This window comes from Takifugu rubripes, chromosome 17 (genome assembly GCF_901000725.2).
Source record: "Takifugu rubripes chromosome 17, fTakRub1.2, whole genome shotgun sequence".
Taxonomy (NCBI): domain Eukaryota; kingdom Metazoa; phylum Chordata; class Actinopteri; order Tetraodontiformes; family Tetraodontidae; genus Takifugu; species Takifugu rubripes.
The window spans coordinates 11,638,914-11,652,988 of record NC_042301.1 but is presented as its reverse complement, the minus strand read 5'-3'; the positions used below and the strand labels follow the sequence as shown (position 1 = coordinate 11,652,988).

At 43.3% G+C, this 14,075-nt stretch overlaps 1 protein-coding gene across 2 annotated transcripts in view; it reads left to right on the top strand.

Moving 5' to 3' along the window:
- Window positions 1-14,075, top strand: part of sdk1a (sidekick cell adhesion molecule 1a) — a 121,998-nt gene that overhangs the window by 104,716 nt on the left and 3,207 nt on the right. For both annotated transcript variants that reach the window (XM_011612791.2, XM_029850847.1), the window contains 17 exons: window positions 37-152; window positions 993-1,179; window positions 1,852-1,950; window positions 4,071-4,265; window positions 5,963-6,164; window positions 7,526-7,629; window positions 7,785-7,855; window positions 8,517-8,649; window positions 8,785-8,841; window positions 8,910-9,011; window positions 10,002-10,117; window positions 11,663-11,849; window positions 11,931-12,068; window positions 12,149-12,310; window positions 12,397-12,522; window positions 12,941-13,105; window positions 13,666-13,803. In XM_011612791.2, coding sequence (XP_011611093.2) covers window positions 37-152; window positions 993-1,179; window positions 1,852-1,950; window positions 4,071-4,265; window positions 5,963-6,164; window positions 7,526-7,629; window positions 7,785-7,855; window positions 8,517-8,649; window positions 8,785-8,841; window positions 8,910-9,011; window positions 10,002-10,117; window positions 11,663-11,849; window positions 11,931-12,068; window positions 12,149-12,310; window positions 12,397-12,522; window positions 12,941-13,105; window positions 13,666-13,803 — 2,298 coding nt within the window. The remainder of the gene's footprint in view (window positions 1-36; window positions 153-992; window positions 1,180-1,851; window positions 1,951-4,070; window positions 4,266-5,962; window positions 6,165-7,525; window positions 7,630-7,784; window positions 7,856-8,516; window positions 8,650-8,784; window positions 8,842-8,909; window positions 9,012-10,001; window positions 10,118-11,662; window positions 11,850-11,930; window positions 12,069-12,148; window positions 12,311-12,396; window positions 12,523-12,940; window positions 13,106-13,665; window positions 13,804-14,075) is intronic.

Sequence of the window (14,075 nt, the reverse complement as noted above, 5' to 3'; positions counted from 1 at the left end):
TGAGAAGCATTAAATTGTGTGTGTGTGTGTGTGTAGTACCATCTGGATTTCCAGTCAATGTGACCGCTGAGGCTGTGGGTTCCACCAAGATTTTGCTCAAGTGGTCAGCTGTTCCTCTGCATCAGAAGAATGGAGTTGTCCTTGGGTACAAGGTGTGTGCAACAACTGTGCACGTGTGTAGGAGACACACTTTGATGTTTAATACACCATGGAGATAAAGTTTGTATTGTGGTGAAACAATGGCTGGATTATTCATTGAATGAAATGGCACAGTTGGTTTAAAAATGGGTAATCACTAAAGTTTGGTGGCTTCAGAAAAGAAACACTTTTTGAAGTTTAAAGATAAACTGTCCTTTGAACAAGAGAAACTTATTTTTGAAGAAATTTGGTGACTGTGCTTTGAGGATTAGTGTTTGCCAGCCTTAGAGCGTAGCCCTTTCTTGTAATTCAATATGCAAATTTAGAGGTTTGTCGTATATCAGTGAAGTAGTTGACGTACTCTAAAATGCCCTAAAATGCAAAAAAAACTAGATAAATACTATTGAAAAGTGCTCGGCGTGCTGATTTTTACTTGAGTGCTCCACTTACTGCCAGTCACATTCCTCCTTCTAACATTCACAATGATTCCACCTGCTTTCTACTACATCAGCCTCCCCGGGGGAGCGTCATAATGTCCCCCACTTACTTCTCACACATATTTACTGAAATATTAACTGCCCAAAAAAAGGAAATTGTAAATTTATGCATTGTGCAGCTGTGCAGATTTAAGAATGCTCAACAGTAATAAAGTGAACTCTTTGTGCCGTAGTGTCATCCATTATCACTAAAAATAAAATCCCATTAACTACACAACAAAGCTGCATTCACAACCTGGAGAACCTGGACTCTGTGTCCCAGAACTCCCCCTGCACCAAATAAATGTATTTGTTAAAAGTCACAAACTGTATTCTGGCTGTTTATTCAGATGTCGACACATCTGCATCTCTGTGCAGGTGATGTACAATGAGAAGGACTCAGACGCAGCCCCGGTCACTCAGGTGGCACACGGGGAGGGAAGTACATCAGTGCTACTTGGGGGTCTTCAGAAATATGCGGTGTATGAGCTGCAGGTGCTGGCGTTCACACAGATGGGTGACGGCCCCCCGAGCAACCCCATACTGCTCCGAACGAAAGAAGATGGTAGGCTCTCTCTAACTCACTCTGATCCCTGACCTTCCCTTGCAGAGCTTCACTCAACACTCTCACCTTTCTTACCTCAGTAGCCATTTTTTCCATCTGAATTCTGTTCAACAGTCGACCCCTCTCCACAGCATGGGCATTTATTTACAATATCAGCGTGTTAGTGTGCACCATGCATGCACATCCCTCAAATGCAACCACTATAAAGCTTTCAGCAGCAGGTCTTGTCTTTGTGATCAATAAATCACAAGTGCTCTGGCACCAGAATATAAAGTATTAACTCAGCAAGATTTCCCTCAATGAAACAGGAACTTGTCAGTTTCAGCCAAAGTGAAATAATCCTTCATATTGTCTGCCACACTCACGCGCGCACGCACACACGCAGACCCCCACATGCATTGGCACAGGCGCATTTGCAATGACACATATTTAGTCATGTGGAATGTGTATTTTTATCTACTGGACGAGGGGAATTACATCTTCTATTTGTGTCTTTTAAGTGCCTCTTAAAAATGTATAAGATGTTCACTGTGTGAACAAACGCACACATTCATGAAGCCTAATGCTGTCACACCTGCTAACAAGTCAGTGTGGAGTGATTCTGCTGGTGCTCCTGGTGTGGGTTGTTAGTTTCTTTCTGTTCCCAATCTGCGTCTCTATTTTTCTCTCCAGTCCCAGGCCCCCCTGTCAAGATGGTGTTTCCAGAAGTTCGATTGTCATCAGTTAGGGTGGTTTGGCAGCCACCCACACACCCCAACGGCATCATATTAGGTACAAAAACAAGAATATGTCCAAGCTGTTATTACAGAGCAATGTTTAATATTTGCAGTAATCATACATCTATCGTTTGATTCCTGAAGCCAGCATGGCTTGGTTTACAGAGGGAAAGTGGTAGCAGTTTTAAATATGTGCACACACATGGACAGTCACACACAAAAATGCACGCACACACATGCACACGCACGCACGCACACACACTGCTGTAATCTTTCAATGGAAGGAAGGAAGTAAAAGCCGTGAAATGGAAAAGAGATGATTCTGTTTTTAGCTTTCAAACAAGGGTCAGCTCTTCTGGCTGCTCTCAACTTCAGTGGTAAGCATTGATGTGTGTGTGTGTGTGTGTGTGTGTGTGTGTGTGTGTGTGTGTGTGTATATATGGGAGAGATGGTGTCAGTGATCAAACCTGTATCCAGGAAAATGGCTATTATAGCTGCTGAAGCGATACACCTTTGCTAATGCATACGGAGCACAAAAGGAAAAACACACATTTGTTTCTAAAAAGAGAGAAATGAGAGCAGTAGGGAGGTTTACAGGGAGTGAAGGTCCTGCTAAAATGGAAACAGAAATAGCAGAATGTGAGAAACATTATTATAATCTAGTTATAGTCCTTCAATTTGAACTTCAATAGGCGTTCAAACCAGTATGCTTCCAGAGATTTGCTTTTTGCTTTGAGTACAAATAGCTGCACAAAGCTCAGGATCTGCTAAATTAGTTAGAGGATTTCTCTTCTAAAATTCAAAGTATGTGCTTTGATCATTAAAATAAAGGCTAAATCTATTCTCCTAAATGTGTTCTTTTCCATTTGTGCGGAGGAAGACACTGACAAATTAGGCAGCAGATTAGGACAGTAGCAGTAAGCACACGGGTAAATTAGTCATCATTATCCATGCTTGGTACTTCAATAAATGAATTCATATTTTAGGAATGTATTATTCATCTTAAGAAATGCAGTATAAAATATACACACAGTAAAGCATGAAATAATTATCCATAAAACACACAAATGATGGAAATGACTTGTTTCCTCGCCTGCGCCCTCTGTTCAACATGGGGCTAAAGGACTAAGAGTTCTTCACAAAACTCTCTATGGTGATTTTTTTTTAGGGAAGAAGGTTAAAATTTAACATAAAATTACCGATTTTTTCTCACTACCAGATTGTCTGATGTGTAGAAATAAGACATGGCACAGTCAAGGCTGGTGAACATCGAGAAGCAAAAAGCAAACATTGGACCTGAATATAGATTGTAAATGTTTTGAACTCAAAGAATTTTGCAGGAAGATCTACAGCTTGCAGTTTTTGTCAAAGAACTCCAATGACAGGAGTCTAATATACCAACGTTCTTTATAAAGAGCCTCATGAATGTATCTGACAGCAGTAACATCCCAAACATCATCATCAAAATAATACTCACTGGCCCAAATATGTAAGAGGATTTGTTAGTGCTCTGTTATCCAATAATCTCCCACACACTGGGTTTACAATCAGACAATCTGATGAGATTATCACCCACACAGCCAGATTAGGTGCCTCTGAGCAGATTATCATCTCTACAATCTTACTATGAAACAATCATTGCTGCCACGCGCACTTGAGTGCTTGTGTGTGTTATACAATACACTCTTCATACTGAGAGCCTCTGTGAGGGGCCGGGGTGTGTGCAAAACACGGTTGAGGATCAGTGGCTCGGCTGTGTGTGTGTGTACGTGTAGAAGGGTGTTAGTATTATTACATGGCTTACTGCACATGAGACAGAGAAGCTGTGTTCACCCGGGGGTCACAGCTGAGAGGGTAGAACAGCACTTGTATGTTTATATAATAAGGGTAGTGAAATGCCACTGTGTGAAATATGTTGTGGGGATGTTTTTTTCCAGCAACCACAAGGATCCAATGTTTTTGTAACAAGTATGGAGAGTCGCAGGAATTTGGCAAACCTTGTGATTTCTTGTGTTATGCGTGATGTGGCATCACGTGTTCCTCCCTTGATCTCACACTGTGCCAGTTTTGATCTCTGTGGGTTCTCAAAAGCAGACAAAAACACAACAGTGCTGAAGAGTTTCACACCAATTTTACAGTCTTTTGCCTCCTGTCTTTACTTCTGTGCCACTGCAGGATACAAGATCTCCTACCGTGTAGACAGCAGGGACCCACAGCGCTGGACCACGGTGGAGGTGGGCTCCAACGGTCGGCAGTTCACCGTCACGGGGCTTTCCGCTGAGCAGACATACGTGTTCAGACTCATCGCTCGCACGGCCGTGGGCTGGGGTGAACAACTGGAAGCGCTGGTTGTTACCACAGAGCGAAGAGGTCAGTCTAACGTTATTGTCGTACTTGTCTCTCAGCTGTAAGTGTTTGATGATCATTTCATAGCTCTTTAGTTAAAGGGTTATGTTTTCTGACCCCGATTTTGCGTTTTCATGTCAATATATCGATCAGAGCAGCTTTACAGATGCCATTTGTAAAACATGAAGACTACTGAACTGAGAGCTATTCCACAAAAATAAAATGTCAGTGTGGAGATGAATTTTCAGCATGAATAACTTTCACATTTACCTCCAGCCATTGATACATGTCACCCCCGATCGCTCCCTCCAATTTCCTCTGACAGCCAATTTGAATATATCAAATAAAACATGGAAACGTCTCGTTTTTTAAATGAAAACTTGAAATTAGGATCTTCTGTGTCAGATATTCCGCTGTGTGTGCGTGTGTATTACATTTTAATTGGGTCAGAGATCACAACATCAGAGGCATTATTATCAAGATTTCTGTAGAATGGTTCCACTTCACTAACACAGTGGCCTATTCTCATTGTGCAGAAAGGCCTCTTAAAGCTTTTTGATGATACTGAAGAGACTATCTCATCAACTTAATTCCAAGAGAAAGAAAATTGCATATAAATGAATAACAGCTTACTTGACAGAATCGTAGATACCGTTGTTTTTTCCCCATAACAGACGGCTTGACATGCCTAATCTATCAGAAATCCATCCTATCTTTTATTTCCTGCCTCCTCTCTGGTACCCAGGTTTTCCTTTTGTAGAAGTCAACAGTCAAGTGGCTGCCTGAAAGAGCAATAGTTGCTCCATCAATTATGAGGTTGTTTTTTTTTAACAGAACATGATTTTAACTGTGGGACAGAAGCGGATAACAGACAGGAACACAGATGTTATCAGGAAAATAAAAGAGGGGGGATGATAGCGGAATCCTAAAGGGAGTGGAGACTAAGAGCCCGTGTGATGAAGGAAGGCAGATAGATTTGACGTGAATTACTGGCGATAAGAGATGAATGAAGAATGAGCCTGTGTGATGTGTGTGACTGATTCGACTGCAGGAGCATGTGTGAGAAGTAAGTGCAGCTAATTAAACTTCACAGAGAATCAATGAAGCTTTTATTTCTTGACTTCAGTAAGGTGATGCCCCTGCAATTAAACAATTATACCACCCAGCCACAGCCCTGCTTTTTCCCTTTTCTTGCCTGTGTCAGCACAAACATTTCCTAAACACACAGCTACTTCACAAAGGCATTGACTGGCACGGCCATCTTTCTAATTTAATAACAATACACCCCTGTTGGAAAATATCTAATTTGCAGTGAATATATTGTGAGTCCCCTATTCATGCTGCTGTTTGTCACGTAAGCATCCATGAAGGATTTGGTAAATGATTGTCCCTTTCCACATGTGACAACTAATTTCCATGTTGAGGCGTACAGGGACATAAATAGCTGCACAGTCATGCAACAAATGAAAGGCAAAAGTGTGATTTATAGAAAGTCCTGAAAAATAAATGTCTTTCTACACAGTAGCTGCTGATGCAGAAGTTTAACAGTCAGCAGTAAAGGGACTTAAATGTCATATGTGGTTATCTAGAGGCTTTAATGTATCGACAATTGTGTGAGAGATGAAGTAAAACTTGTTTGTGGGAGTGAAAGCCTCCATTTTTCCTGCTCTTTCCTCCCACTGTTCTTTTTTTTACCTATTTTTTTTACGCTCTATTTACAGAGCGACCCCAACCCCCCAGGAAGTTGTCTGTTCCTCAGGATGGGGTCGAATCTCGCCGTCTCCATCTCCACTGGGTGACAGGAGGCTCAGGCTCGTCCCCAATGAGGTACTTCACACTGCAAGTCAAAGAGCTGCCCAACGGAGACTGGAGAACCCACACCAGTGATATCCCATACAACGTGACCACCTGGACTGTGGAAAGGTAGATATTGTCGCTCACCATACAGATGCTTGGATTTTAAAAAGCAAGAGGCCCAGACCAAGTGGTTTGTAGAGTAAAATAGAAAAAAAAGCCAGAGGGAACAGAGACATTGTCACCTCATGAACATGGAAGATCTTACTAAATCACATGGGCCCAGTTGACAGGAACCTTTCTTTTCCTCACACTGCCACCATCCTTTTCTGGACCCGTTCTACACCTACTTGTAGATTTACCTGTCCTTTCAAATACCCATCATTTGCCCTCAAGCATCACAGCTCCCATTTACCCATTTAAAAAGACCATTATTCCTGTTGCATTTACCCTCATCCCCTAGTATTTATTCCCCCCCCCCCCCCCACATTCTCCACCTGCTGAGACCATCATTATGAGAGTGAGTGGCTGTGGTCAGAGGCATCAGGAATAGATCTGTGTGAGTCTTGCGTGTGCTCTCTGCCCGTATCTGCTTCATGACCATTTGTCTGTCACAAGCCATCAGAGGACCCATTATAGACGTTGAGGAGCGTCTGCGTCAGACTGTTCCAGCCAGCTTCAGGGAGGGTGTCTGCCACAAAGTTTGGCATTGCTGCTGCTGCTGCTGTTGTTGTTGTTGTTGTTTTGATGTCGCGCTGTCAGGAAGTTCTCTCATTACTTCGCCAAGAATAGGAATTAACTTACCCTGCCACATGCCCACACTCATAGTTACTTGTTATCTGTCTGTAATTGTTGTTTTCCTCCATGACAACTTTGGAACCAAAACACTCCCCAGGCTGATGCACAAGTGCACGACACATGCATGCTATATAAACACACTTTGACTGTCTTCAACATCCTCCCAGTGCTGTGATACCCCATCCTCTGAGCTTGGTACCTTTGAAGTCCTAGTCCCATGGTACCCCCAACCCTACAGGGCTTTTTCTTGTCCCTCATTGGGCCCATCTAATTATTATAAAAGATGAGTCTGGAGTAGTTTCCCAGTCGTCTGGTAAATTTGTAACTCTTCTGTAGTCTGCAAAATAAATTATAGTCAAAAGACATTTCCATTAAATGTGATTAGTAGTGAAATGACTGTAATTGCTGTTTTTAACTATTATTGGTGATAAGTTGGTGAAAAAAGGAACTAACAGTCCCTCCTAACTTTGAACCATCTTCCCACAGTTTGCAGGAGCAGCTGAATGAATTTGTTCTGTTAGTCCTTGACAATGAGTCCATGCTCACTGTGCTGATTGTAAGTGGCTCCGGAGGACGGATTTTCCTGACTGATGAACGTGGTTGTTACATGATTAGCAACCCCTTCATACTATAGAGAGGAGAAATGCAGGTCTGTCTGTGTACGTGTTTAAGTGTCTGTCTTCTGCCTGCAGCCTGAAGCCTTTTACCTCATACAAGTTTCGAATGCTGGCCACCAACGACATAGGAGACAGTGTCTTCAGCGTAGAGACGCAGTCTGTGACCACTCTGCAAGATGGTGAGAAAATGATGCAGACATGTGATCCACCGTTCACTTGTTTGATGTAATAAAGATAAATATTAAAGGTCCAATTAAACCACATTAAATCCTAAAATGTGTGAGGAGCGGGTGAGTCCTGACTGTCCACTGTTTTCTGTTTTTGTCTTGTCCAGTACCTGATGAGCCTCCAGTCATCCTGTTAGTAAAACCAATCACCACTACCTCCGTCATGGTGCAGTGGAAGGTATCTGTACATTTCTAATGTACTTAGACACACACGGCAAATGTGTGCAGTTTAATAAGCTGTTGTCTTTGTATTTGAGTTTATGCTTCTTTTATGGCTTTGAATGGAATTATCATTATTTCCTGGACCAGGAAAGGTCAGCTTAGCATGGAGGAATGGTCAGAGGGAGTGTCAGACAAACAGCAGCACACAGTCATCGATGCGGGGGAGAAATGATCCTCTTGATGAGCTTATGCCAGCAGGGGGCATTTTACAGGGCAAGAGAAGCAAACAGCAGGAATGTACCACAATGAAGGAAAAAAGAGAGAAAGAGCAGCTGTTTACAGCAGCCGCCATATGTGAAAAGGTGGTAAATACAGCCAGGCTCCTTCTGCCTCTAAGTGTCTCCTTGAGCCTCGTGGCAAAGCACAGAAAGGCGATGAAAACTGAAGTCACCAGCAATTTCATCATCCTGCAGGAGAGTGTCAAAGCATCTGAAGCATCACTTGTGTGTGCAGGTTATGTCCAGACCAATTCAGCAGGTCTTTAAAGTCGACGCTGCTGATTAAAGAGGGCTAGGTTCGTCTGTCTGGGTCCTATCGGTCACCTCACTACGAAGAGAAAATCAGAATGATTGCAGGATTCGGAGCGCTAATGCATCTTCACTTGCGGATATTTTCAGCGTCCCAATGAGAGCAGCATTAATGGGGTGTTGACTGGATACCGGCTGTATTATAGAGAGCTCCCAGTAAATACTTCCACAGAAGCAGAAGTCCAGGCAGCCAACAACCACAGCACAAGTGTCCTCATTACAAGTGAGTCACAATGATGGTGTCAGAGTTAAAGCTGTAAAAACATCATTTTCTCCTTAGAAGTTTTAATATGTTAATAAATGGATCAGGTAGCATAACTATTTTCATTCATTCTCATTTGTTCTTGTTCTCCCCAAGCTAAAAGCAACTTCAAGACAGTAAGCAGTGCCTCAGTGACAGAGTTTGAGCTGACACGTGAGTAAATTCAGACAGTGGCGCCCCTTATTCCGCACAGCCAATGACCAATCTGTGTTTTGTTGTAGAGCTTAAGAAGTTCAGGCACTACCAGATTGTCATGACAAGCTACAACATCATTGGGGAGAGCCCCCCCTCTACCCTAGCGGAGGTTTTCGTTGGAGAGGCTGGTAGGTGGAAATGCTGGGAGGATTTTACATTCTAATAAATGTTTTTCTTCATGGTTGTAACACCTGAAAAACAGCCTAATTGTTGATTACTGTTGTATCCCGCCTGTTATCCTCCTCTGTATAAGCACAGTAATGAGAAGCCTCCATTGTGTGTGCATAAATTGTACGCTCATTTGCATAATTTATTCAGCTCTGTAGCAGTTATGTTTTAAAGGGATCTTTTTAGGCCCTGAGAAAAAGGTCTCAAAAGTTTTGCCACTTAGTTGGACTGGGGAAGAAATTGTTTAAATACGCCGCTGTCAGGTTGTAATGTTAGGTAAAGAACATTATCTTTATTGAAGTCGGTGTGATATAGTTGAGAGTGACAAAAGTAAATCAGCAAAGGAGACCTTGAGCCAGGGTGTTTTTTCAGTTCTCATTCCTTTTTGCTTTACTTTCTTGATTAGTCATGTTCATGCCTCTCGTCTGGCTCCCACTGGCCTTTGAGTGACAGTTAAAGAAACCTAAATCTCGGTACTCAACAGCAAGAACCACGCAAGGTGACCCATTTAATCAGGAGGGCGAATAAGTCTGTTGTTCACGTTCACTCCCAAACCATAAAATATTATGAATTTATGCATGAACAGGCTTGCATATGTGCGATGATTTTAACTTGGTGTTGAGGGAGCAGAGCGATCGAAATTCCTTCTGCAGTTTCGGTATTTCCGTGTGAGTGCCTGTGTGTGTATGTGTGTTGGCCATATATATCACACACAGAGGAATGAGGATAAGCAAGGTTCGCATAAGTGGGAGACTGGATGGGATGATGAAACAGGGTGATATGGCCTTTCTTCTAGCCTCAAGTGCATGCTGAGTATTCATGCGTATGTGTGGTAACACGATACTGCCTTAGGCTCGGTCTAATTACAAAGGTAGAACATATCGTCTCTGCTTCCTGTGCTAAACCCAGCAACACGTGCACGGTTTAACAAAACAGCTCTCCCTTTGCAGCCCCATCAGTGGCCCCTCAGTCTATCAGAGTGTCAGCTGCATCACCCTCCAGCCTGGAGGTAACCTGGAACACCCCCCCGCTGGAGACCCAGAATGGACTCATCCAAGGATACAAGGTGACGCAGAAAAATAGTCACACTCCAAAATGTGTACATACTAAAAATGCCTTCTGACAGACATACACAGACACTAAACTTTACATTATTACATCATGTGATAGAAAACCAGACAGCTGTGTTTGAATATCCTGTTCTGGAGACATTTTATTCTGCTACAACCTTCAGGTATTCTCTGGTAAAAAAGACAATAGGAAAATGAACTTAGAGCAAGAATCTGAATATCATTTATTGGTCTCAGTATCACTTTTCAGCTTCTCTCTCTGCCAGAACTCCCCTGTCCTAACCCCCCTCTCTTAATACTTCAAACACAAGGTTATCTGTCCCACTTTAGACACATTGATTTCTGCCGGCGCAGTGGGGGAATGGAGAAGAAAGAAGGGAAGGTAATATTTGCAGAGTGAAGAAATAAGATGAGCAAGTGATCCCTGTAGAATCCTGATTAGAGAAGACGATGGAGGATACATTTCAGCTGACTGACAAAGTGGTAGAAGTATGAGGCAGAGGGGGTTAATGAGACTAGGAGGAGGGGGGAAGAATGTTGGGAGGGTCAGGCTTCTGCTAACATTCCTGTAGCACAGACAGAAGCTAACACTGAAGGTAAAGTTTGACATTTGACATGTACTGAAATGTTTTAGAGACCTCATGCTAGCAAGTGATAAACAGAGGTCAGGTTTGCTTGGGTATTTTGGAATCTTAAAATGGCTTTGAACAACTCATGTATGTATGTATGTATGTTAAGCTCTGAAGCTGCTGTCAGGCAGGTGCTTCCCACCTGAGCCAGTAGAAGCAGTCAGGACTGCTGCTGGAGCAGGAGCTGTTTCTCAGGGTTCACCCTCAGCTGCCCAGGCTTCACAGAGCCATATTTCTGCTGCTTGCGGCTGCTGGAAGCACATTCCACTCCACTGGTGATGTCTTTATGGCTGATTGTCACTGATGTTATACACATCCAATCAAACGGGGCAGATTTAAAGTACAAAGCTGCAGGTTTCACTCATATTTCAGTGGAAATAATTTGTCAAGTGCTGCTAAGATCAGGAGGATAGAGGTTTTAATTAAAAAAAAGTCAGACTGGGAGCCACTTCTTGATTGGATATATATTTATAGTTATTTTTTTCTGGTATTAAGACGTTTATTATACTATATGGCTGATCCCATTTTGAAAGTTTGTGCAGCCGATTATGTTGAAATTTTTTGACCGCGGTGCAGTGAGGCACAAAACGTGTCGAAATGTGTCTCATTTCCAAAAGAATACTTTTTCATGGTTGCAAAACAGTTTGTAATTGATCAGAGCACCGTTTGATCTGTTGATTGATCTGGACAGCCGTGAAAGACGTCTTAAAGTTCAAGGCTCCTTGAAGTTCTGCTATTTAGATGTCACTGTTTGTTTCTGCTGTGGTATTTGAGCCGTTACTTTACCTTCAGGACCTCCCAAAAGCTTTGAGGGCTCATCCGGGATTTGAACTCGGCATCTCTTGCAACCAAAGCGAGAATCATACTCCTAGACCAACGAGCCTCATGTCAGTGTTCCCCCTGGTTTCACAGATCCACTACTGGGAGAGGGACAAGCAGAACCAGACCGAGAAGGTCAAAGTGATTTTTGTCCCACACACGCATGTGCATCTCACCAACCTGACAAGCTACACACCTTACCTGGTCACGCTGACAGCCTTTAACACAGCTGGAGACGGCCCGCCCAGTGACCCCCGCGGGGGCCGCACCCTTCCGTCTGGTGAGGAATATCGGATGATACTATTCCCTTTTGTTTTTAAGCCTGACGTCCATCTTATTCGATGCTCCCTGTGTCTTCCAGCTCCCAGCCAGCCCAGTTACCTGGACTTCTCTGAGTTAACAGGAACAAGTGTAAATGTGTCCTGGGGCGCTCCAGTCACCCCTAATGGACAGGTGGAGGGCTACAGGGTGACCTACCAGCCCACTGCTCCTGTACAAGGTATTTGAACAGATACACAACTCCTATGACCTGCTATAGAGAGGCCTGAGATGGTTTTGAATAATCTCTAATGTGAGCAGGAGTGAGTAAAATGGTGACAGTGGATGTGAGAGGCAGCTGGCAACGATGGCTGAAGGCTCGAGACCTAATCACAGGAGCCACGTACACCTTCAGCGTCCAGGCTCTCACAGTCAGCTACGGACCCCCCATACGAGCAAACCTCACTGCTCAGCCCGTACAAGGTAAACACCTGTGTGTCTTAATGAGAGCACATTTTAACACATTATAGGGTCCAATTTCTGAAGCAAATATGTTTCTGACACCGCAGGTGCCCCAGGGTCACCTGTGGAAATGTCCATCACCAAGACATCCAGTGCCCTCACTCTGCACTGGTCAGAGGGAGATACGGGCTCAGCGCCCGTCACCGGTTACGTGGTCGAGTCACGACCCTCAGGTCAGCTCTCACAGCTCTTTTCCTTCCTTAAGGCGGATGTCAGATTAAACATCAGTGTGCAGCTTTAAGCAGATTCATTAAGACCTGCTGAGCAAATCAAGTCAGCAGCAAGTTCCTAATGAAGATGTTTAATAAGACTTAAGACACCCAAGATAGACTCTATTCCCTGACGGATAATAATATTAGCACTCATTTCACTAATAAAATCAATAATCTTCCTCACGACAGTGGTAGTATTCTTTTAAATGTGTTTTGTAGCTTTTTACTTCTCCATTGATCATATCCTGACAATTAAAAACAGGTATTATTTAATGAGAGCTATTTCCTATTTTTGTCAGCCTTCTCCATCACATCACAGTCCTCTCTCTTTCTTTCTCTCTCCCTCTTGCTTTCTCTCGCTCCCTCCCTCCGTCTTCAGACGAAGGAGTGTGGGATTCTTTTATCAGGCTGATCCCTTCTAGCAGCAGATCTGTTACGGTACCACTGGAGCGCCTGAGGTCAGGGATCAGCTACGAGTTCAGAGTCATTGCCATTAATCGCTATGGTTACGGACAGCCAAGTGCACCCACGGCTGCTCTTGCTGGTAATTACACGTGGCTATGTGAACGAGACTACACACGGATGCAGATCAGGCCTATAGATTAAGCTTTTCTCGTCACCTTGAAATTGTTCTGAAAATATGGTGCTGCATTGCTGCCTCCTATAGGAAGGGAGGTGAAAGTACAACGATCTTCCTGTCCACACAGAAAAAGGCATCAATTAATTCACATCTAAATGTCGACATCATCTTGTTAATGTGTAACATCACAAAACAATGACGTCATTCAGATTAACTTGATGGCAAGAATTCAACCAAGACATTCAAATAATAACACATGCAAACACACACGCGCGTGCGTGCTTTCTATATGTAGACGTGTTGTAATTTCCCTTAACATTTGCTCTAATAGGTTCTATTATTAAAGAGTCCCCATAACGGCATTTTCAATTATTAAGCAACTATGTACTATAAATAAATAATGTGAATGTGTTTTGCCAGTAAAATGGTTTACACACTACATGGAATAAATATGTAATGCAGGGGTTTGAATAGGTTGCACAGGTGATTGTCTCAGATTTAAAGTGGAAACTTTGTGCCTGCAGCTCTGTCAGAACGTCCCTTCTATGAGGAGTGGTGGTTCCTGCTGGTCATGGCTCTGGTGGGTCTGATCCTCATCCTGATTCTGGTCTTCACCCTCCTGCTGCACGGACAAAACACCAGGTTCAAAGCCTGTGGCACAGGTCTGTACTTCTGCTGTTGTCTCATCGGTCAGACTCATTGGATACTGACATGTGCATCAGCGCGCACGTATAAAAGCTTTAAATCGTTTCTGCAGAAACCATCTCTGTGATGTCGTTCTGTCGTTATTGAAGCTGAAAATGAAGCTGTGTCGTGCTTCATTTCTCATGGCTTTCATTTCTCCTGAGTCATTGAGGTGCCAGGTATGCACCTCAGCTTCTCAGGCAGGAGAGGCAGCAGGATAGACACTGACAGCTGAAACAGGAAACAGCAG